The sequence below is a fragment of the Castor canadensis genome, chromosome 11 (genome assembly GCF_047511655.1).
Source record: "Castor canadensis chromosome 11, mCasCan1.hap1v2, whole genome shotgun sequence".
In the NCBI taxonomy this organism is placed as follows: domain Eukaryota; kingdom Metazoa; phylum Chordata; class Mammalia; order Rodentia; family Castoridae; genus Castor; species Castor canadensis.
In genome coordinates, this window is record NC_133396.1 from 133467859 (window position 1) to 133490361 (window position 22503).

The 22503-nt window shown below is 41.1% G+C and overlaps 1 protein-coding gene and 1 long non-coding RNA gene across 2 annotated transcripts in view; one reads left to right on the plus strand and one right to left on the minus strand.

Annotated features, from left to right (window-relative positions):
* Positions 1-3171: 3171 nt before the first annotated feature.
* On the minus strand, positions 3172-7275 carry C11H1orf53 (chromosome 11 C1orf53 homolog). The gene is made up of 3 exons (XM_020185931.2): positions 6987-7275; positions 4381-4482; positions 3172-3314 (listed from the first exon to the last, which is right to left on the minus strand). The coding sequence occupies exons 1-3, from the start codon at positions 7254-7256 to the stop codon at positions 3243-3245; spliced, it is 444 nt and encodes a 147-aa protein (XP_020041520.2). The 5' UTR covers positions 7257-7275; the 3' UTR covers positions 3172-3242.
* Positions 5925-22503, plus strand: part of LOC141413984 (uncharacterized) — a 32884-nt gene continuing 16305 nt past the window's right edge. Inside the window, exon 1 of the long non-coding RNA XR_012439068.1 lies at positions 5925-6132. This is a non-coding gene — a long non-coding RNA (uncharacterized lncRNA). The remainder of the gene's footprint in view (positions 6133-22503) is intronic.

Genomic DNA, 22503 nt, shown 5'->3' on the forward strand with positions numbered 1-22503 from the left:
GTCACGCACTGTCTCAGGTTATCTGATGTCCACAGGCAATCTACACACATGCTGGGCACGCACACTGAAGCAAGTGCACACCTTTGCTCACACTTTAGAATATAAATTTCGGGTGGGAAGATTTGGCTGCTCTCCATCCCCTACAATCCATAATTCCTGGGTTAATGTCTCTTTTACCACCATAGTTCTACTAAGAAGGGCCCTGAGACTGGTTGATTTGTATCATGATACCAAACTCAAAACTGCTTGTGGGGACAAAGGTAACCTATTATTACTCCAAGTACTCTTCATACATGGGGAAACTACAAGTCTAGGGACAATCTCTGACTAAATATAGCTGTTGGTTCTTCTGCAACCATTCCTCATAAATCAAGTTCTCCAAAGTCCAACAAAAGGCCACAGCTCACGACACGCACACATGTACACACAAATGTCTGATTTTCTTTCCGAGAGGAGAGGATAGTTTGGGCGCCCAGGAACCTTATAATTGTTTCAGGATGGTGAAAAAAATAGCATGGAGTTTTAAATCTTTTACTATTAGCTTGAGTCAGTCCACAAACTCTAGTCATTGATGGAGCGGAGAGAAGATGGAGTGGCAGGTGTAGGCAAGGAGTGGAGGGTCAGCTTCTGTCTGGGCTGACAGGGCTGTGCAGGCTCACAGGAAGGCATCATACAGATTTTCATTCATCTGTAGGTTGTGAGCCTCCTTCCTCAGCCTTGTATTGAGACCAATCTAAACTCCACTTGCTCTGATGTTGGAACTGTGTGTGCAGAATGGATCTTGCAGACACCTTAGGAAAAAAGGGTGCTGAGCTGAAACAAAGACCTAGCCAGCTCCAAGGATAGCCTCCTCTTCTCAGGGGCCACTTGGAACTGGGTGTTCCAAGCACACCCAGTTTGGAACTCCAAATGTTCCTTGGAAAATAAAAGCCATTCTCTTCCTTGCTCCACATCATCTGTGGGAACAACACAACTTCTGAAAGAAGAGCAGTGTGCATCCTGACCCACCTGCCTCCAGGATTGCCCAGGGCAGGGCCCTTCCCCAGCCAAGGGAAGAACTACAGCCCAGCAATCCATCCTCCGCCCCAACCCCAGTTTCCATAGGTCATTCTGTGTTACAAACAATCTAGAAATCAATATGCCTTGATTTATTGTGCCCTGGGGCAGAAGGAGTCTCCAGAAAACTTGAGAGTACCAGGAGTTGATTTAAAGGGGGAAGTCTCCTTCTCTCAGCATCCACATGTGTTTGTATACACACACCTAATAAGAAACCTGAATTTTTACTTTACAATGTGTGAATACAATACAGCCTAAACCTCTTGCAGCGAGGCCCATTTATGTGGCCATATTGTGTTTAATGCGGGAGCACCGCCCTGCTGCCACCCCTGATGTGTGGTTCACACACATCTCTCCAGAACCACAGCGAAATTCAGACCTCTGGCCTGTCATCAGGTGCAGGAGGAAGCCCTCCTTCCCTCCATCCCGCCCCACTGGCTCCTTTGCTGTCCTGCCAGGGAGGTTTGACATTCTGCCAGAAAGAATTGCCGATGTCCCACGTGGGGATTCTCCATGAGGGCCATCTTTCTTTCTGGGTCAGTGCCCTTTTGCAAGTAGTGCATGGGGAAGAAGAAAGAGCAGCCTGCGGGAAGGGGGCACCTCATGAGTTACTTCCCCTACCAAGGGGCTTTCTCAAAGCCCTGCCTTTATAGGGCTCCTTTTCAAAATGAACTTCCTTTCCTCCTTTCCTCCAGAAACATGATCTTTTTCAACTCTATTTCCTTCTCTTCTCTCTCTTGCTGCTGCTGAAGAAAGCACCATCCATCCCCTCACCCAGAATCCTGCCTTGTGATCTTCAAACCTAATGGAAAATGTGGAAAGAGAATGGTGCTTCTTGACCTCAGAATGGAAGAGATCTGGCTCCCAGGAATCCTTGCGTCTTCCTGGAAAGATTAATTGCCTTCACAATCCCAGTGCTGACAACCTTCTCCCACTCCCCTTCTCAAAACAATTTGTGGCTAGGACAACAGCAGGTCCCAAACACACCTTTTTTGAATTGAATGCTGACACCTCCCAGGGGAAGTGTTCCTTGGGGAACCAGAAATAAAGCACCAGCAGAATGGGGCACCAAAGTCTCAGTTTTTGGAAGCAGTTTAATATTTGACATAAAACCCAATAGAAGTCATAATTCAAGGGAAACATTTGAATTATTGGGCTTTTTTCACATGCTTTATAGTTAAGAAGGGCTTGCTTTTATTTTTGAATTAAATATGGGAGAAGGCATATCTAAAAGCCCGTATTTGTTCTACAGGTAAAGTCTGAGGGTCTTAAGCAGAACCTTGAGGTGTTCAGTAACCTTTCAGATCTTCTAGTAAGAGCAGGGGAAGGGTGAAGGTCAGCTCTGGGCAAAGCCAGTCTTCCTAGTAGGCTCCACTTCATTTTACTGAATAACTCTCAGAGCTTGGAAAGGGTGTCTTGGGGGCTGCTGTGGGACAAACAGAAAAGAAGGTGTGAGAAGACTGGTTCCTGTGAGCTCCTGCCTCAGCTTGGAGACTGACCTCCCAAAGGGATTGCACTACAGTGAATGGGATGGATGCAAAACTGATAAAACATTCGAAGACAGATTTGCCTAGGAAATGTCAAAAGAAATGGAGGAGAAAAGGGTGGGAGAGAAGACAGAATGGTCTAAGTGAAGAGTCTTCAGCAGCCTGATCTCCAAGTCAAAATAATTTAAAGTTTTTATTGAAAGAACAGATGGAAGATGAGAGCAGTTCTTGACACAGAATGGCACTTCTTGGGCACTCATGCGTGACATGCACAACATAGCCTTATATCAAGCTCCTTATAGCTCAAGATATAAATAAAATGAAGAATGTACTCATCTATTTGCCGCAACCTCCCTCAGATTGTAACACTGCTTAGAAAAGTATGAGAACCAAGCCTAAGAAAGTCAAGAGCTACTCATGTGACCCAATTGCTACATATATTTAATCGAACAGTCATTATTTTCTTTTTCCAACATATGTGTCTGATAATGAAGCAAAAAAGGAAAATAACTATCAATGTGCCACTTTAGAAACACACAACATTTGTTAGTTTTTTCAGTTTATTGATGTTCTTTTGAAATATGTATTTTAGTAGTAAGCTAGTACTCAAATGCTAACAACACAGAGAGCAATTCTGAATTGGGCTTTATTCTTTAAAATACAAGTTTAATTAAACAGAGAACAGAGATGAAATTGTTATCAAACATAAAAATATGAATTGAATTGCTTCTTTTTAGATGGATCTTTAACATTGACTTGACCATATGGACACTGCAAAAGAAATAAAACAAATTATTGAATTATTTAACAATCACTTTGAAAAAATATACTTCTCAGTGAAAAAAAAGAGACTGCTCACAATGTTATATAGATCATTTGATCTATCAAGTCTTGCACACTAAAGAGAATAATGGCAACCTCAGACAAATGGTCCTAATTAGCGTCCAGAAGCCATTTCCTAAATACATCCTTCCAACTTTAAGAATTTTACTGTCAAAAATCCACTCTTAGAAAGTCCTCGAGTCCTCAATTTACAAAAAAGCTCTTATGCATTTGATTAGAAACAGCTAATTTCGCAGGTAGGAACACACATAAAAGTGAAGGTTGAATTTTTCAATACTGTTTATAGCTAATGCATGCATTTAGTATCTATTCTTTAACTATAAAGTGAGCCAGTGAAAGGAACTAACGTCTTACTGCAATAAAATAAACAAAATGTTCTGTAAACAGAGGTTATCTGTTTATAATCTTAACCCTATAACAAAGAGATCAGAGAGAGGAAACACTAAGAGTCGGAGGGGGCTAGGAAAGAGGGAAGGAAGGGAAGAAAGAAATCTTAGTATATGAAGGAAATCTATCTCTCAACGATGGGTAAAATTCTGTTTATTCAGATAATAATGAAGAAAATGCTTTCTAGGACCTGGTTTGAAACAGTTTTTTTTTTTTCCCCGAGATGACTTTATTTATTTTTATTGTTGTGCTGGGTGTTCCTTCTGTCACATTCTTGACTTCTTTCCCTGCCCTCCTTGTACTTGCCTGGTGAATGCAACTTATCTGAAACTTCATGAAAAGTTTCCCTGTAATGAAGAGCTCCGGTGAATGTAAGCCACAGCACTTCTAGGAGCTGATGCTTGCAGTGAAAGGTTACAAAATTCCACTAACTTTAAAGACCCTAGGTTGGTACTAACAACTTCATTGTTCTTTGCTAAAGTGGCTTGTGAAATGTGCACTCCAGGTCTATTTAGCTTTTTATTTGACTTGTTTTTCAAGTAACAGGTATTTATGAAGTTACAGAAGCTGGGCAGACTGCTGCTGTACGCGGGCGGTTGTTACTCACGTGTCTGCAGGCGGAGCCACAGCAGGACCCTCTCTGTAAATGGGCTAGTCTCGTGAGTACCAGATAGCCAGTAGCTGGGTCCACATAGCTTTGCTGGCCAGCCTACAGAGTATTAAAATGGAACAATTCATTAATCTTCATTCGTGCTTATCATAGCTCCCCAACATAACTGCTCCTACACTACGCAAAAAATTTAAAAACAGGGCTGGGATGTAGCTCTGTGGTACAGCGCTTGCCTAGCACGTATGAGGCCCTGGTTCGATCCCAGCACCAAAAAAGAAAAAGACAAAAAAAAATTAAATTTCTTCCCAGCAATTTTAGTGGCACTTGCAATTAAAGGCTGCACACATTTCAGTATTAACACAGTCTAACTTTATGTGGCTAAAGAAGAAAATACACACTTGAGCAAAATGAGCTGATGGAAAAACAAGAACGCCTCTACATCCAGTAACTATGTAGCCACTGCTCTGATAGTTTTCATTTGGTTTCTAGGAAACAAGCTTAATAATAGGTGATTTAAATAATTTTAAGAGTTTAAGAGGCTGAAAATGAACTTCTGCTCAGAAGTTGGAGTTGCAATTTTAGTACTTACAGTAGAGGGATAATGATTTAAACTTACAGAAAAGGTGCTAATTAAAACAGACCTTATAGGAAAGTATTACCTTGGCTATTTTGAATGGTTTTCTATACCTTCTCATGTGTTACTCTGTTGCAAGTTTTACTATTTTCCTTTTTTTCCAGAGTGCTGTTAATTCTATTTATAAGCGAATAAAGTATTGTTTTAACATATTAACACTAGCTGCTTTCACAAGTTTCATCAAAAGCAACTTTTAGTACACCACTTCAAATGACAAAGAAGCATTTTCTACCTACATTCACATGTTTTTTTGTTTTTTGTTTTTTGTTTTTTAAGAAAGTGCCTGAAGTGCTTGTGTGGAGATAAAAATAAACTCTATCTTCGGTAGATGTGGCTAAGTGATGGTACTTAGCTTTGAGATCTTATAGAGGAACTTCCCCATGGTTTTTACCTAACCCTTTACCCATCAGTAACTCAGTGTATCACTCTTGTATCAAACCTTTTCAGTAAAATGCACATGAAACTAGCAGGTCTTCTCACACACATTTTTGTATGACTAATGAACAACTTCATCAGCTGTTCAGTTTCTTAATTAATGGCTGAATACTATATTCCGGTTGAAGTTTTAATTAACTTATTTTGTGAATAATGTGTGTAGCAAGGGGACGTAGTTCAAGTCCAGGTTTACTCCAAGGCAATCTAGCACGGCTAGATCAGAGCAGCAGAAGTCCAGTGAGTCCCAACGCAGGTCTCAGAGGCCTCCCAAATCCTTTGGAACCACTCCTGATTACATGAAACCAGGAGTATTAAGCACCACTTTAGAATGACTGATGATTAGGACCTCGCCTGTCTATTTACAAAGCCCATTTTTGGAGACTTGGATGGAAAACAAAAACACTGGGAACTTTGTAGCAACTTTCACTTTTCATAGCTTCTGGATGTCTTGTAAAGGCAGTTGCACCCTGTAAACCTAACAGGTTGCTTCTGCGCATGCGTATGCTCTACTGCTTTCCGAGTGGATTGGACACCTCTGAGCTGGCAGGCTGCTCATACAAACTTAATTTGTCTTCAGCAAACGAGCCTCAGATAATGGTGGCAACAAAGATGCGGCAACAATGTTGACAGTTTGACTGGAGAGCAAGATGTTCAGCGATGCACATCAACCCTGGAAGAAGGTAAGAGCGATCTAAATGCAGGAGGGCAAGGATCATTGTGAGGGAGGTCTGATTTGTTGAAAAAGAGAAACAAGCTTGTTATTGGGTTTACTTATGGTCCCCTGGACAGTTATTTACTCTGTGATACTGACACTTATGAAACAAGTGTGGATTCCCCACTGTGAAAAAGTTCCTCTTTCCCCATGCTGACTGAACCTGCCTTTACACGCCTCTAGTGTTAGCGCTATAAACGATGAAACTTCTGGCTTATAGCCAGCATATTTACATGGTGAAGTGTGTGTAAACAGTTCGGGAAGAAAGTAAACTCCTGACTCAAGTTTCCTCTGCTCCTATAGAGTGGAGGGAAAGGACAAGAGGGGATAGCAAAAATCAGAATAAGTCTGCCTAATTTCTTTCGTTATTAAAACCACTGGATGACAAACCGTTCTGTGATCGTGCACATATAGCACTTTGCACAACACAACGCACTTTTCCTCTGACTTTTGCGTTCTTCTTCCTACAGCAGCCACCGCACACCCCGTTCCCAGCACGCACGCGCGCGCACACGAGTGGGAGTAGTTCCCACTGCTAGCAGAGTTGAGCGCCCACGCTGATCATTAAGCGAGGCAGCTGTCGCTCAGGACAGACACACGGTCAATCCTTTGGCCCAACGCTAAACCAAGGCCAGATTTCTAGCGAAACGCTGCAGCCGGAGCTGGAGGCCTCCGAGCTCCAGGAAGCCGGTGGCTCGAGGCGGAGGAGCTCGGGGCGCAGGCGCAGGAGCGCGCGGCGGCGCCCGGGGGCGGGCGGGGGCGCGCGGAGTGGGACGCGCACGGATGGGGCCCGCGGAAGGAGCACACGGGGCGGGGTCTCACCGCGCACGCGGCCGCGTGCAGCTCCGCGATCCGCAGCTCCGCGGCGGTTAACTCCTCGCTCGCCGGGTGCGTCTCGGTTCTCTCGGGCCGACCGTGCGAGCCGGGCGTGGGGCCGCCGCCGCCGCCTCCTCCCTCCGAGGCCGAGCAGAGGGTTGAGCCGAGCTGCTGTGGCGACTCTCTTCCAACGCGGGGAGCTCTGGCTGGCTGGACAACCGCAGGTCTCCTCCCCAGCGCGGCGCCCGCCAACGCCGGGATCTGCCTGGCCGCCATGGCCGCTGCGGCTCGGGAGGCGGAGCGCCCGGCGCGGGGCTCGGGCTCGAGCTCGGCGGGGCCGCGGCCGGGGCGCAGCGCGCACGGCCTGAGCTGCGTTGACCCAGCTCAGCCGGACCTTCAGGCAGGGCGGACAGACCGAACCTGCTGCCTTTCTGAGGAAATAGAATGGACATTTTTTTGTGTTGTCTTTTTGAGATAGGGTCATTCTGTGTTGCCCTGGCTGGCCTTGAACTCGCGATAGGCCTGCCTTAGCCTCCCCTGTGCTGGGACTGCAGACCTGCACTCCCACACCCGGCTTCAAATGGACTTTTAAGGTCTCCAGTGAGGCGGGACCCGGAGAGAAAGCGCAGTTGGAACCCAAACTATTGTTCTTTTCTTGTGAGAGGAGGGGTGGACATTTTTCTCTCCTGTCAAACTAGACTGGATTCAGCGTAATCACAGCTGTTAAAAATCCCAGAAAGTGAGGTTTGTTACTGATCATTTGGAGCCCATCCAGAACAGGGAGTAGGCGATGGGATAAAGTTGGAACAGGGTCCTGGTGGTGTGGTTCTTTCACCCACCCTAGAATGAAAGCCCAAAGTAAAATCTCACACTGACTGAATGAGGAAAAGGTGCTGTTCGCCTGTTACTAAGTATTTGCAAAATCGAAACTAAAATTACATTTCCTGTCTGGCAGATGAAAGTTATCCTCAGACCCCCCACAAAATTGAGTTTCAGAAAATTAGCACGAGCCCAGGAGGTAATTTCAGGTGTTAGGATTAAATTAACACTCCAATCCCCACCCCCCAGACTGGGTTTTGAGAGAAGGAGCTTGGAAAATGGCAATTTTGTTAGTGTTCCTCATTATGAAGAATTGATCCTTGAGGGCAAAAGTAGATTAAAAAAATTATTTGTCGTGTGTGGATGGATTCCAGGGCCCCAGAAATGCTAGGTAAGGGCTTTAGCTGTAGTCACACCAGCACCCCAAAAGTAGATCCTCCAGCTGTACAAGAGAAGGGTGACTCAGCCACCACAGACTATCACAACCGCTTTTATGGTATCTGACTTGACGGTACAACCCTGTAAGTACATTTTTGTTTTCATAGTAAGAATTTGGTCCATTATAAATCTCAGCGAGAATTAGTAAATGGCAATCTTATTTTGCAGATGATTCCTTTGTGTTGGAATAATAAGTTATGACTTAGAGACCGCTCAGTATTCGTAGAAGAGTTTAAAACCAGGAAGGAGAGACCCTAGATTACCAAAAGTGAGTTATTATGATTAAAAAAAGAAAATTCACCAAAAGTCACGAACCCCCCCCCATCAAAATTTCAAATACAGGAAATGAGTTTGGAGGTTTAGATTGCATTGCATTGTTTTTAAAATTGAGGATAAAGGCCTACAAGGATGGGATGCTGTTGTACTGAAATAAAATAGACACGGCCAGATTTAAATAGAAAAAGAAGCAGTGCCATCTTGTTTAGGAAGAGTGAGAATGTGGTAATGGGCTAATTCTGCATCTTGATCACTATGGTTACATATATTTCCATGTGACAAGGTGTCATAGAACTACTCATGCATTCTTCCCATGTCAAACTCCTGGTTTTTATATTGTAGTGAAACTGTGTGAAATGTAATCTTTAGGGTACATGGGGTGAAGGGTGTACAGAACCTCTCTGTACTATATTTACAGCTTCTTATGAATTTGTAATTATTTAAATTTACAAACAGTGATAAAAAGTGGTTTTCAGATTAAGCAGAACCTTATTTCCCCATCTCCTCCATTCCCAGGTTTACAGATCATCCTGAGCTGGATTGCAGGCACGTGCTGTAACCCTAGTGAGGCGAGGCAGGAGGATCTCCAGTTCTAGGCCAGCCTGAGACAGAGTGAGACCCTGTCTTAAAAAAAAAAAAAGTCATCCTGGGTAGTCACAACACCTCTGGGCATTTAGGCTGAGAAAGCTTTTTTATATTATTCACGTGTTACCACTGTGTGTATTATATCTTTAAAATGAAGTCAAAGTTGGAAATCTATATAATTAAAAGAAATGAGATACTAATACTAATAATTCCTAGATACTAATAATTCCCAGATATTTGGTAATTTAATTATATTATCATTTGATCTTGAGTCAGTGTCATTTCATAGCAAGCAACTTTTCTTTCATTGTATCTCTTGTTTTAAAAAAACCTCTTCAGGACTTGACCCTTTCCTTATTCAAGTGGGTATTCATTTTTTTTTCTCTCATATTCTCTGTACTCACAATACACATGACTATGAAAATGGGGTTACTACCTCCCACCTTTGAATGATACATTAAATTCTCACTTTATGAAGCTTTACTCTAGAATGAGTTTTGGGCTGCAACTCTGCATGTAACATGGTATTGCGTTGATTTTATCACCCCATTATTTGGGATGATTAGGTTGATATTGAACATGCTTGTTGTGTTGGGGATGACTTTCAAGTAAATGCAGTCCCCTAGATTTCATTTATACTAATTTTAAGTAGGTATGGTAGGACACTCTAGGTTACAAGATATACAAAGATCATACAACTTAACCTGGTTAAAATAAAAGGAGTGTGTTTACATAGATAACCATGACACATAACTTGATTCTGGACTCCCTGATATGACCAGTACTCAGTTCTCTCCATTTTTCTGCTTCACCTTTTGAATGTTAATCCACGTTTCAGACAGACTTTTCTCCTTGGTGAAAAATGGCTGCAAACAGCTTCTGGAATGGTTTCTCACCTGTATCTGATAAAGAAAAGAGAACTTGCAGAATAGGAGCAGCTCTTCTCCCTCCTAGAAGTGTGAACAGTCATAGCTTCATCCTTGGATCGTACTTGAGCCAATCTCAGGAGTACAGATTACGCTTAAGCTAACTAGGGCTATCCTGGACCTACCCATGGTCAGTCCCACCCTACCCATGGCTGAAAGTGGCCCATATTAATGCTGAGGGCACAGTTAACAAACATGCACTACAGTGTGACTTTGGAAAGCAAAATAAATTCCATTAGCCCATCCAATCCTTTCAGTATTTACTCTTTAAAGGTTTCCCTCTAGAAGTCTTTCCTTCAATCTCTCACAATTATTTGTGCCATTTTAGCTTTTTATATACAGTAATTATTTTAGAACTGTTTTCCCAAAATACCATAAACAAGGAAATGGGGACATGCCATTATCATCTTTGTATTTCACAGCCCACCCTGTGTCTCTGCACATATTATTTATGGCATATAGTGAATAATGAATAAAGAATTTTTGATTTAATAAATGAGTCAGTGGTTCTTCATTCTCAAGTATATATTTCTAACTACTGGACAGAAATGTCAGGAAAATTTAAGCTCATTTTCTCAAAAAAAATTGCATATTTGAAAATATTGTTACATTTTTGGAAAAAAATCTGAAATCTTATTAAATAACAACGGGCTATTTTACTGACAAACAAGATAAGCATACAAAACACTGCCAAATGATCTGATCTAAGCCCTTGCAGTGTTGCCTCTAATTGACTTAAGTATTAGCTTTTAGTGAACTATCCAAATTAGTCTTGCTGCTACAGAGCTACCACTCGATTTCTGGTCCATATACTGCCTGTTTTATTCCATTCCTTTTGGACACAGATTTATGTATTTGATGTTTCTCAAATAGCCGAATGGTGTGTTATAACATGTCATGCTCCGTGCAGAGTGCATTTTCACTATCAATTCTAATGATTGAGAGCAAATGTTACATGCCCCTGAGGTTGCCTATAGGGGATCTTTTTTTCATTTAATCGGACGTCCAATAGCACACTTTCTTTCACAGAGCCGGTCTTAGAAAACTCTTTAGGGAATTACAACCATTTCAATTTGCAAGCCCAGCAAATCTCTGCTGACTTCACAGTGGATGCTACTCCACCAGCGTTACCCGCCTACAGCACTGCTGTGTTTGGCTCTTATCTTTCTGTTTTGTTTTTGTTACTCTGGACAAGTGTAGAGGGCCATGTAATATGAAGGAATCTAGCTCGTTCATCTCCTCTCCTCTCTCAGTCTTTCTTTAATGAGTGGAAGTCTGGCTTCTACCCTCTCCCCCAACTTCAAGCATCACGGATGACTTGAGTGCTAAATCCAGTGCACTTACACAGCACTTACTGACTGAACCTCCAGGCTGCTTTTAAACTGGTGGATCATCTGTCCCTAAAAGCTTGATGGCTTGGACCCCAAATCCTTAAATCTTATGCCTTTATGATTACTCTTTTTCTGATTTCTTCAAGGGTCTATCTCCTCCTTTCTTACATGTCGATCTTCCTCAGATATCTTCAGCTGGCTATCCTCAGCCACCGCTCCTCAATTTCTCAGAGTGATTTTACTCACACATATGTTCTTACTCTATTACCACAAGTTGATAACTCCCAGATCTCTGCATCAGGGTCAAAGCTTGTGAGAGCAACACACCTGTTTAATCACCTGCCTGATGAATGTACACAGGTGAAAACACCCCAAACTCATGTCCAAAATGGACTTATCATCATCACCTTTGGTATCTTCCTTCTCTATTTATAACCACCTAATTCGGAGATCTTGGGATCATTCCAGATTTCACATCTCCCTACTCACATTGTCGCCAAACTGCCATTTTTACTTGTAGGTAAAGTTTGTCTCTCAGATTTATCAAAAAAATGTCTCAACTTGGTCTTTTCTTTTGTTTCTACCATTGCTGTCATTCATTGTCATTTCTTTCCCTCAGGTACAACAGAGTGACTCATTAATACAAATAGTACATAGTGAGGACTTCCTGTGTATCAAAGCCCTCTCCTCTGTGTTGGGGTTGTTCATATATTGTGTGTGCTATTCATTCTAGCAAGAAATATCCTACCTTCATCTCCACCTCAAACTCTATGTTCATTTCCTTGAAGTGGTGAAGTTATTGTACCCATCATCCAGGCTGCAGCCCATGTTACCTGCTGTACCAAGCTTTCTTCCCTTACTGCTCCCTTTGCTTGTAACTTCCCCAGTGTCCTCTGCAGGACAGGCTAGGCACACCACTCAATCCTCCTCTAACAGCTGAGCATGACTGACTACCTTCGTACTTCCCTCTTGTATAATTTTATGGTTTTGAGTTTTCTTTACTGCCAGACTATGAGGCCATTAAAGATTATGTTTCTTATCTTTGTATCAGAAATAGTACAAGTACATAGGAAATGTGAAAGAAACAAATAAAGCTGTTTAATGAATGGCGGAATGCATAATGGCAGCAAACCCTACATGTGAACCACATAGGAAAGGCATAATACAATTGCATTTGTTCCTAATATCTTATGGTTGAGAAGCAGCATTGGGTTTCACCAGCGCATCAGTTGTTCTTAGACTGTTGTTCTGAGACTCAAAATACTAAGATAACAAGATAACTTTGATTTTATTTGGCAATCTATTAAGTTTCCTCCAAACCATTAGTGAATGGACTGCATTCCAAATGAAGTAAGTTTATGTTGACAGTGAAGTGCAGCCTTGTTAAGTCTGAACAATCATTCCAATTATAAACTACATGGGCACAATCACTGTCACATAAAATATCCAGACTAATTACTTCTAGCCCTTTTGTTATGCAAGAATCAGAAATGAAATCTACTCTTACTCTATTCTGCATTAGCAGTGAGATCTCCAGAAAGAACGTTGCTAAAAAAAAAATTAGCAAGTCTTTTTACACTATTAAATACATTAGTGTTGTGCTTTTAAATTGTGTGGATAGCCATTGTTTTGTAACTTTCCCACATACCGACACATTTGTAAGAGGTCTTGGTGAAGGCTGTAAATACAACATACAAATCAGTGTTGTTCTCTGCACTCTCATTGCTGCCGGAGGGAGAAAAGCAAGTCCACTGTTCCATGACTGGAATGAAAGGCACACTGAGTTTTAGGTCAACTATCCCTGACATTGACATGTATGACTAGTCTACTGAGTATGATGCATGTTAATATCTTCCCAGTGGTGGACAGGAGTGATATGCCTCAGTGATCAACGAAGCACACACAACCCCTTTAGGTTTTGTACAGGTATAAAGCTTATGAATCTTTGAAATCCTGTGGAATGTGATTCTTCTACATGCAGTTAAATTGCACTATTACCGTGTGGGTTGTCGTATTTGTATAATCCTGTAAGGATGCCATCAGTATCAGTTGCTCTGTGTGATCATATGTCATGATGGCACATTTTAGACAACATTGTTATATGCTAAACCTCTTTGCCTTGCATTATGGGACCAACAATAGCAAAAAAAAAAAAAAATCAAAGCATCATGGCTGATTGAACATGACACAGTGTAAGTTGTTGAATCTAAATTGTGGTTTCTGAAGTGTAGTTAGTGGTATATTTGGAAGGACATTGTGTAATTCAGTTTGGAATGTAAGTGTGTAATTGTGTAAGCTCCATGATAATAGGAGTAAGTTGACTCTATCATTTTATTCCCCCTTACTCAGTGAATGAATGAATTCTTGAGTTGTAGCATGGCAAGTAGAAAGAGCATTGTCTTAGAGAGCATGAAGACATGCCCTGTATTTCTAGTTCTTTGACAGTAGGATAATTTATATTCATAGATATGAGTTTCTCCCTCTCTGTAATATGAATAATATCTGAATACTGAATTACCATGAGGGTTAAGTGAGGTACTACATAAAACATCTAGGAGAGTGCTTGGCACGTAGAATGGTCTCTCAAGTGCTAACGGTTATTATTACTGAGCTGGAAAACCTCTTTGTGCCTTTAGTCATTTTGTATATTAGTCCTCAGCTCCTTAATAGCTCAGTTGCCTTTTTTTATCATTAATCTTTAATGGCATGAGGCTTAACTTGAACAATTACTAATTTTTATTGGTAAATGAAAAAAGCTTGCTATATCTGTGCATAAATAAGCAGATTTTTCCATTAATTAGAGAAAAGTTGTAGTACAGGGAACCAAAATTACATTTTAAGATTCCAGAGATGATGTTTCAAAGGCAGCCTGACTGTGATGCATGCATTACCTCTTCATGGATTGACTGTGATGCATACTTACCTCTTCATGGACAGCCCTTAACTACTCACACACAGCATGTGACAGAGCTATTGAGAAAACTTCTCCATGAGGAACAGTCTTATGACAGAAGTAAAATTTGAGCTGAGAATCAGGGATCTGAAGAAAATCAAGAATGCTTATCTCATGCCTGTAATCTAAGCTATTCAGGGAACAGAGATCAGGAGGATCAGAGTTCAAAGCCAGCCCCAGGCAAATGGTTTGTGAGAGTATCCCAGTACAAAACTGTGCTGGTGGAGTGGCTCAAGCAGCAGAGCATCTGCTTAGCAAGCATGAGGCCCTGAGTTCAAAAACCTCAGTACTGCCACACACATCCCTTCCCCCAAAAAAGGAAGATTTGTAGAAGAAAGCTTTTATGGATGGTGTTTATTGGGATGCTTTTGGTTGTAAGTGGCAGAAAATGTGAATCCTATTTGCTTAAAATAAAAACATTAAGGTCTGAGAATGCAACTCAGTGGTAGAGTACTTGCCTAGCACTCACAGGGCCATGGGTTCAATCCCCAGCACTGCCAAAACAATAAAACAGAAATCCATTGGTTATCATACAAAATGAGAAGTCTAGAGACAGATGTCACAGCTTGGATTGTCCTTTCTGTCTTTCAGGCTGGTTTCCCCAAAGAGTCCGTAGATACGACTCACTGCTCACCTCAGGATGTCTGCCTAGATTGCTATAATTTCAGGCTGCCTATCCAAATGTGGCAATGTCCAGTTTGAGAAGGATGCACTTTCCTCCATCTTAGATTTTATTATGAATATGTTAAAAATCCATAAAATGAATGGTAATGTAGCAATGGCCAGATTCCTACCATTCAATTTTGTAAAGTGTTAAAAGCATTACTCCCTGTGTACACCATCTCAAGCACATATCTCATCCCCCAAATCCCCACCTTATTTTATTCTAAATACATGCCCATGTGCTATGGTTTGAATGCATGTGTCCTTCAAAAATTCTCATTTTGAAAATTTATCAGCAAAGCAATTGTGTTAGAAGTGAGGCCTCTGTGAAGTACTTCTGTCACGAGGTTTCCACCCTAATGAGTGGGATTTATGCCCTTATAAAAAGAGTTGTGGGGAACTAGGTACACCCTTTTGCCCTCCCACTTCTCCTGTCATGCACAGATATATCAAGTGTTCACCCCTCTCTCCTTCCTCCATGTGAGAATCTAGGGAGAAGGCACTGTCTTGGAAAAAGAGAGTATGCCTCACCAGACACCAGATATACTGGTGCCTTAAACTTGGACTTCTCAACTTCTAGAATTGTGCAAAACTAATTTCTGTTGTTTATAAATTATCCTCTCTCAAGCATTTTGTTATAGCTACAGAAACAAATTGAGACACCATATATGCCTTCATAGTTTCACTATACAGATATACTGAAATAATAAGGATTTTTTTTATGTTTTTAAACTTTTTATAAATAGTTTGATGCTATTCATCAATATGAGTATTTTTATGATGTTAAGTTTTACATAAATTGCTTCATACTATGTATAATCTTCTAAAACTTTTTTCAGTTAACTTTGTAAGATACATTTATGTTAGTTCCTATAAGTCTAGCACATTCATTTTCATCATGTATAGGATTCTATTATAAATATATCTCAAAATACTAAATACTAATCATCAGAGAAATGCAAGTTAAAACTGCAATGAGATATCACCTCGTACCTGTCAGGATGGCTGTGATTTGAAAAATAGATAAGTGTTGGCAAGGATGAGAAAATGGAGCCCTTAAGGTATACTGTTGGTTGGAATGTAAGTTGGTGAAGCTATGGAAAACAATATAGCAGTTCCTAAAAATTAATAAGAGAATCATCATATAATCCAGCAATTCTACTTCTTAGTATTGGATCTAAAGGAATTGAAATCAGTATCTTGAAGAGATTTCTGCAGCATTATTCACAATGACTAAGACATGGAAACAACCAAAATGTCCACCAACAGATGAATGGATGAAGAAAATGTAGATTCACCATTGGTTGAAGAAAATGTGATACACACCATACACTCTAATATTATTCCCCCATAAAAAGAAGGAAATCCTGCAATATGCAACCACATTGATATCTTGGAGGATATTATGCTGAGTTAATAAGAGCCACAGAAGGACAATTACAACGTGATCTCACCCATGTGAAGAATCTAAAGTAGCCAAGCCAGACTAGGTAGATTTAGCTACTCAAGAGGCTATGGCAGGAAGATCCCTTGAGCCTCGGAGTTGGAGACCAGCCTGGACAAAGTAGCAAAACCCCATCCCCAAACAAACAACAACAATCAATCATCAAACCAGGGAGACAGAGAGTAGCACTGTGGTTGCCAGGGACTGGAGAGAGGGAGAAGTAGGGATGTACTCAAAGGGTATAAAACTTCAGTTACACAGGTAAGTCCTAAAGATATATTGTACTGCACAGTACAAAGTGTCTCACTTTTTGCCAAGGCTACCCTGGATTGTGATCCTCCTATTTTAGGCTTGCTGGGATGTAAGGCACGTACCTAGCTATTGGTTGAAATGAGGTTGTGCTAGCTTTTTTTCTCTTTGCCCGGGCTGGCCTGAAACTGCAATCCTTACCTCAACCTCCTAAGTAGCTATGATTAGAGTTGTGAGCTACTGGCCCTTCCAGGTTGAGGAGTTTAGTATCTTTCAGTGAATGAAGAGATTATATACTTAAGAATAGCTGTACCAAAAATTGTAAAAGTCCTGAATTCCTGGGTTACTACTTAAAGGTCAGTGGCCTAGGAGTTATGATGACCAGAAACATCAGCAATGGGTTTTGCATGAGTAAAGAATAAACTTTTTTAGCCAGAGGTCATAGTTCATCATCTAGATATAAGGTAGCTGGGAAAACTATCTGACTCTGACCTGATCAACTCTATCACCCTTTGCTCTTCATCTTCCAACATTAGCTCCCAATACTGAGCTATGACATCCTTAAGGAACACAGACATATCAACTAGCTTCTGTTACATACCCAACTAAATTCCTATGTATGTAGAGCTGCCTAGTAAACGTTAATATAGCTTAATACAAATTTTGAATTACATTCAGGAACTCATTTAATTCTTCCAACATTTTAAGACAGGTAGTAAATATGTAATCATCTCCATTTCACAAAATGAGGGAACTGAAGATCAAAGATGCTAAATGATTTATCCAAAGTTACCATCTAGGAAATGGCAGAACTAGAACTGGAACCATGTACTCTGACTCTAAATTTAGCACACTATTGAATATATTTAATTGCACCAAGTCCTTGTGCTTTTAAAAATAATTTATCCTATGTCAATATAATAGCCAAATTCTATTTATTCTTCTTTCATAATGGGTCTCCCTTTTTTTGAATTCCTATTGCAATCCAGCATGACTCAGGTCATTATCTTTTCACACCTAAGTTACTGCAAAAGCTTCCTAAATTATAATTGCTGCCTCTAGTCTCTTCCTCCTCTAATTCATTCTTAACACTGTTGTCAAAATAAAAGTACTGATATACTGATTTTATTGCCATTTTCTGGTTCAGAAATCCTCAATGTCACACCTCTACATGTAGAGTAAAATATGAACTCATTAGCCAGGCATTCATGGTACTCCTACACTTTGACCCCTGAAAACCTTTCCAATCTTATGCCTTGTTACCCTGTAGGTCACACACTCTGTTCTAATCAGACTAATCTACCCAATCTCCTGTAAATTACCCATGTTGTAGGCATGCTCTTTTGTTTTCCCAACAGCTATCCCCTCCCTAATCCCCAATTTTGTTTCAATGTGCATGTGTCCCTGAGGTAAATTCTACCAAGTCTTAATTCAGTTTTGGAAACCCAATTTTCTACCATTGCTAGATTTATGTAAACATGTGAAAAACCTATGGAGAAAGGTTTTCTTACTCTTATGAAGAGACTACAGGAACAGGAGGTAGCCTGAAAAACATCTCCTTACAAAACATCTAACTAGAAAAATAAACCTGTATTTTTTAAATGCAAAGCTGAGCCTGAAAAAAAAGTGAGGAAAATCTAGGTCAGAAAAATTAAAAACTGAGTTAACATCAGAGTGCAATTTGTCTCTGGCACTATTGTGGCCCTGGAGATTTCTGTCAATCTTGATAACCATGATGTTTGGGTTTTAGTGGCTGGATGGAGCCAGGAGATAGAGCCATGTCCCTTTACAAGGTTGAGGCACTCAAAGAGCTGTATCCTTAGTTAGGGCCAGTTCTCCAGTGAAGCGAGAAAGGCACTCACCTTAATCACAGCCCTGATGTTAGTGAATGGGAGGATTACAAAATAAATCTAGCTGTCAGTAGTAGGAAAAGGGAAGATACGATTTTTGTCCCTGCTTAAGCTGGCCTAAACATTTATTTATTTAAATAAACATTTTTTATTTAGAAAGAGGGCTCTGCTCACAGATGAGCTTTGGGTTAAAAATTATATTGTTTCTACTTAGTCCAATAAAATCTAAGTCAGGACAATAGCAAGAACTCATTATAGGTTGGTGAAACCCCTCCCTAGTTGCCTGAAGGAAGCAAAATGAAGAAATTATTTCTAGAAAATTTATTAATTAATAAACTTCAATCCTGGCCCCAGAAAACTCCTACAGAAAAATCTCTGTTGATCATGATTCACAGCCTAGAAATACAAGACACATGAGGAACCCAGGCTCCATGGGCAGCAGGAGTCACAAGCAGCAAATGGCACAGCTTGACAACCAAAGCTCCTTACGATGGAATCACTACATATGGAGGACCAAATAAGGCTTCGAATTGTAAAGAAATAAAACTCAGAGTTGAAAACATGAGTTGGTAAGAAGATGAGACTTCAAAAGCCAGACAGATTTATATAACAACTAAAAAGAAATCCACAAATGAAAAGCAGTAGGCCTAGGATTAAAAACTCAATGAATGAGTTAAAGAGATGAAGCACAACAGAATTTATAGGGGACTAGAAAATATAAACATGTATAAAGAAATTACCTAGAATGAAACAGAAAGAGGAAGAGATAGGAGATTTGACTGAGGGGTGAAGGGACATGACAAAGTCTATCAGTCTAATTGCAGTGAAATGTCTAATCTGGGTGAGTTGCTTGGGTGCTTAGGAACTCCTTATCCCAGTCTCCTCCAAGGAGAAGGAGAAACTTCAGAGCTGTTCTTAGTTATATAGAACTGTCACTATATGCTCTTTTTCAATTTTTCAAGTGCTCCATTAAATGAAGTGTTATATTTGAATCACCAGAGCCTCTTTTTTTGTTTTTTTCAGTACTGGGGTTTGAACTCAGGGCCTACACCTTGAGCCACTCCACCAGCCTTTTTTTGTGTTGAGTTTTTTGAGATAGGGTTTCAGTAGCTATTTCCCCAGGCTGGCTCTGAACCTTGATCCTCCTGCTCTCTGCCTCCCCAGTAGCTAAGATTGCAGGAGTGAGTCACCAGCACCCAGCTGCCAAAAACTCTTATGAATTAAATTTGATAGGTATTAAATTGTTACCAGTTGCCACATCAGAAAATTAAGTTATTGAGAAATTATATAAGCTAAATTATTATAGTAGCTATGTATTCTCAGTATAGTAAATACAACAAGTCTTCCTATTACGCAGCATAGAAGAGATGACAAGTGCTCATCAGATCTGCAGAGGCAAGGAGTGCGTTTGACTGATGGGCCCAGCTGAAGGCCCCTCTGTCCATATGGACACCCGTAAGACGTAGAGCTCCTTTGAACTGCAGTGCATTCTGCCGCTGTTGCCGTTCAATCTTCCTTCCTTCTTTCTCTCCTTCCATAGATGATAGGTAGCAGACCTACACGTGGGTTTTCGGTGTTTTGTTTTTTGTTTTTTTTAGAGATAGCTTGGCCTCAAACTTGCAATCCTTCCTCCTGTCTTAGTCTCCCAAATGTTGGAATTACAGGTGTGCACCACCACCGCCAGCACTGCATGGCCAAAAATATCTTCCAAAGAGTATCTTTGGATGTGAGGGCGATCTGGCTGTGACATCAGTCACCCCATTGATCGCCAGGGTTGATTCAGCTGATCTGGCTGGCTAGGCGAGTGTCCCCTTCCTCCTTCGCTGCTCCATGTGCATCCCTCCTTCGCTGCTCCATGTGCATCCCTCCTGAAGCTGCGCGGCTGGGTGGAAGAGGATGACCATCTGGGTTAGAGGAGGACTGGTCAAGGGTATACGAGTATCTGCGCTCCCCTGCTAGAACCTCCAAACAAGCTCTTAAAGATTATCTTTCTCTTTCCCTGTGTGTGCATTTGTGTATGTGTGTGTGTGTGTGTGTGCACGTGTGGTTCTGGGGATCAAACCCAGAGCCTCATGCATGCTAGGCAAACACTCTATCACTGAGCTACACCCTCAGTCCCTCCCAAAATATCTCAAATGTTTAAAATTCTGCTTCTTAGCAGATCCAACTTATATGTAAGCAATACTTAGAAAACAGATAGCAAGACAGGGATCTGAGATTGGCCCAGTCACTACACAGGACCAAAGAGGATGACATCCTAGTTGTAGGCAGGTGGGGCACAGATGTTCCTTGGGACAGGTTAGTGGCTCAGTTGCTAGAGATGTCACCAGTACTGACCTAGGAAAATACCTCAGTGCTGGGCATGGAGGCCTTCTGGTGTAAAGATTCAGTTATTTGATTTGGGTAAAATGTTTACAGACAGTAGAGTTGACTGACTAAGCTAACTGATTCTCTACTGAAGGAAAATGAGAAAATAAGGACAGTTAACACTCAGTGAAAGGCTAGGTGTGAGAGCTAGAAGGATTCTTGGGTAGTTTACAAAGAAGCCATTGTTTTGTTCAGTGGAAGAGCAGGTGCAACGGAGCAACAGACCATAGGTCTGGAAGAATATGTGTCCTAGGGAGCTCAGATAGCCTAAAGTCAATATTGTGTGTAGGGAAATTGGGGACCTGGAAACATGGGACTGAGAGGTCTCAGTGGGTGTGCCAACTCCCTATAGAAGTACCATGGGACTTTAGAGCTTACAGAAGGTGACCCATCCTTCCCTAATCAGAGTTATCAGTTTTGGGGTTGAGAGATACCTTAGAAGTCTCTCTCCACAGGACAACAGGTGCCTCCTCGGAGTTGTCCTCACTTCCTTTCCTGCATGGTTTCAAAAGAACCCAGCTGCAGATAACTTGATAAGGGAGCTAAGAGACTCCCTACCAAGAAGGATACAAAAATTGATAATACCACATGCCAGGATCCCTGGGATTAGATTTTCATGGATAGAAAATAAAACTGACATAATTCCTTGATTTCGAGTATATGTCCTATGAGTTAATGCCCTGTCAAGGACCACTGAGTGTATCAAACTCATTGCTTGGGTGGCTGTGGACACAGGGGGTCTGAAGATTCATCCAGTGGTGATTTCCTCAGGCCCTGAATACATTACCAGCTTTGTTATACTATGTGATTGGTATAACCCAACACTGAGTCCTTCACCCATGGTGTAAGTTATTACCATGGTGAAGACCAGGTGTCAACCTCTACAACCACCCTTCCCTACCAAGGTGTTAACCATGACATTATTGCATTCCAAGTTCATGGTGGAGGTTAGTGACACCATTAAAGACCTAAAGGATTCAGGGGTCTCTCTCCTGAATATTAATAGTCTGCCCCTATAGAATATGGAGAATGACTAGGCACATTATACTGCTGTGCCAGATGTCATACAAAGGCTAGAACAGACCAATAAAGTTTCAGATAATGGTATGAAACAATTCAAGTAGTAAATGCATTCCTTTCCATTCTGGTTAGAAATGAAAAGGGATCAAAGAACTATAATCTGTTAGTTAAAACTATCCAGCTGTAATTCTTTGCAAGTTAAGTGTTATTGGACCACAGCCACGGTGGTTCATTATCCATTGTCTGTCTGGTGTCCCATTGTCACTGCACAGTTCAACAGTTGAAACAGAGACTGTTTGTAAAGCTTAAAATACTTACTATTTGGTATATTACAGAATATATAAAGGAATGGACAACTCTCTTCATTTACAGTTTAGGTCAAGCAAACTCTACCACTCTGTGTCATAACATAATCCGAAGAGATCTGGGTTGATGAACCATCCCACAGAAAATAACTCTCACCCATTACATTGATTGTAGGATGATAATTGGACAGGATGAGCAAGAAGTGGCTCCAGTGCACAGGAGGCTTTGGTAAGGCACAAGTATTCCAGAGGATAGGGCATAAATCCTATGAAGATTCAGGAACCTGTCATTTAGGT

Excerpts from the sequence above, each read along its gene's own strand:
- C11H1orf53 (XM_020185931.2), bottom strand. The coding sequence starts at position 7,256 with ATGGCGGCCAGGCAGATCCCGGCGTTGGCGGGCGCCGCGCTGGGGAGG. Across the intron at positions 4,483-6,986 it reads TGCACGCGGCCGCGTGCGCG|GCTGGCCAGCAAAGCTATGT; the intron begins GTGAGACCCCGC and ends AATACTCTGTAG. Across the intron at positions 3,315-4,380 it reads GTGGCTCCGCCTGCAGACAC|TGTCCATATGGTCAAGTCAA; the intron begins GTGAGTAACAAC and ends TTTCTTTTGCAG.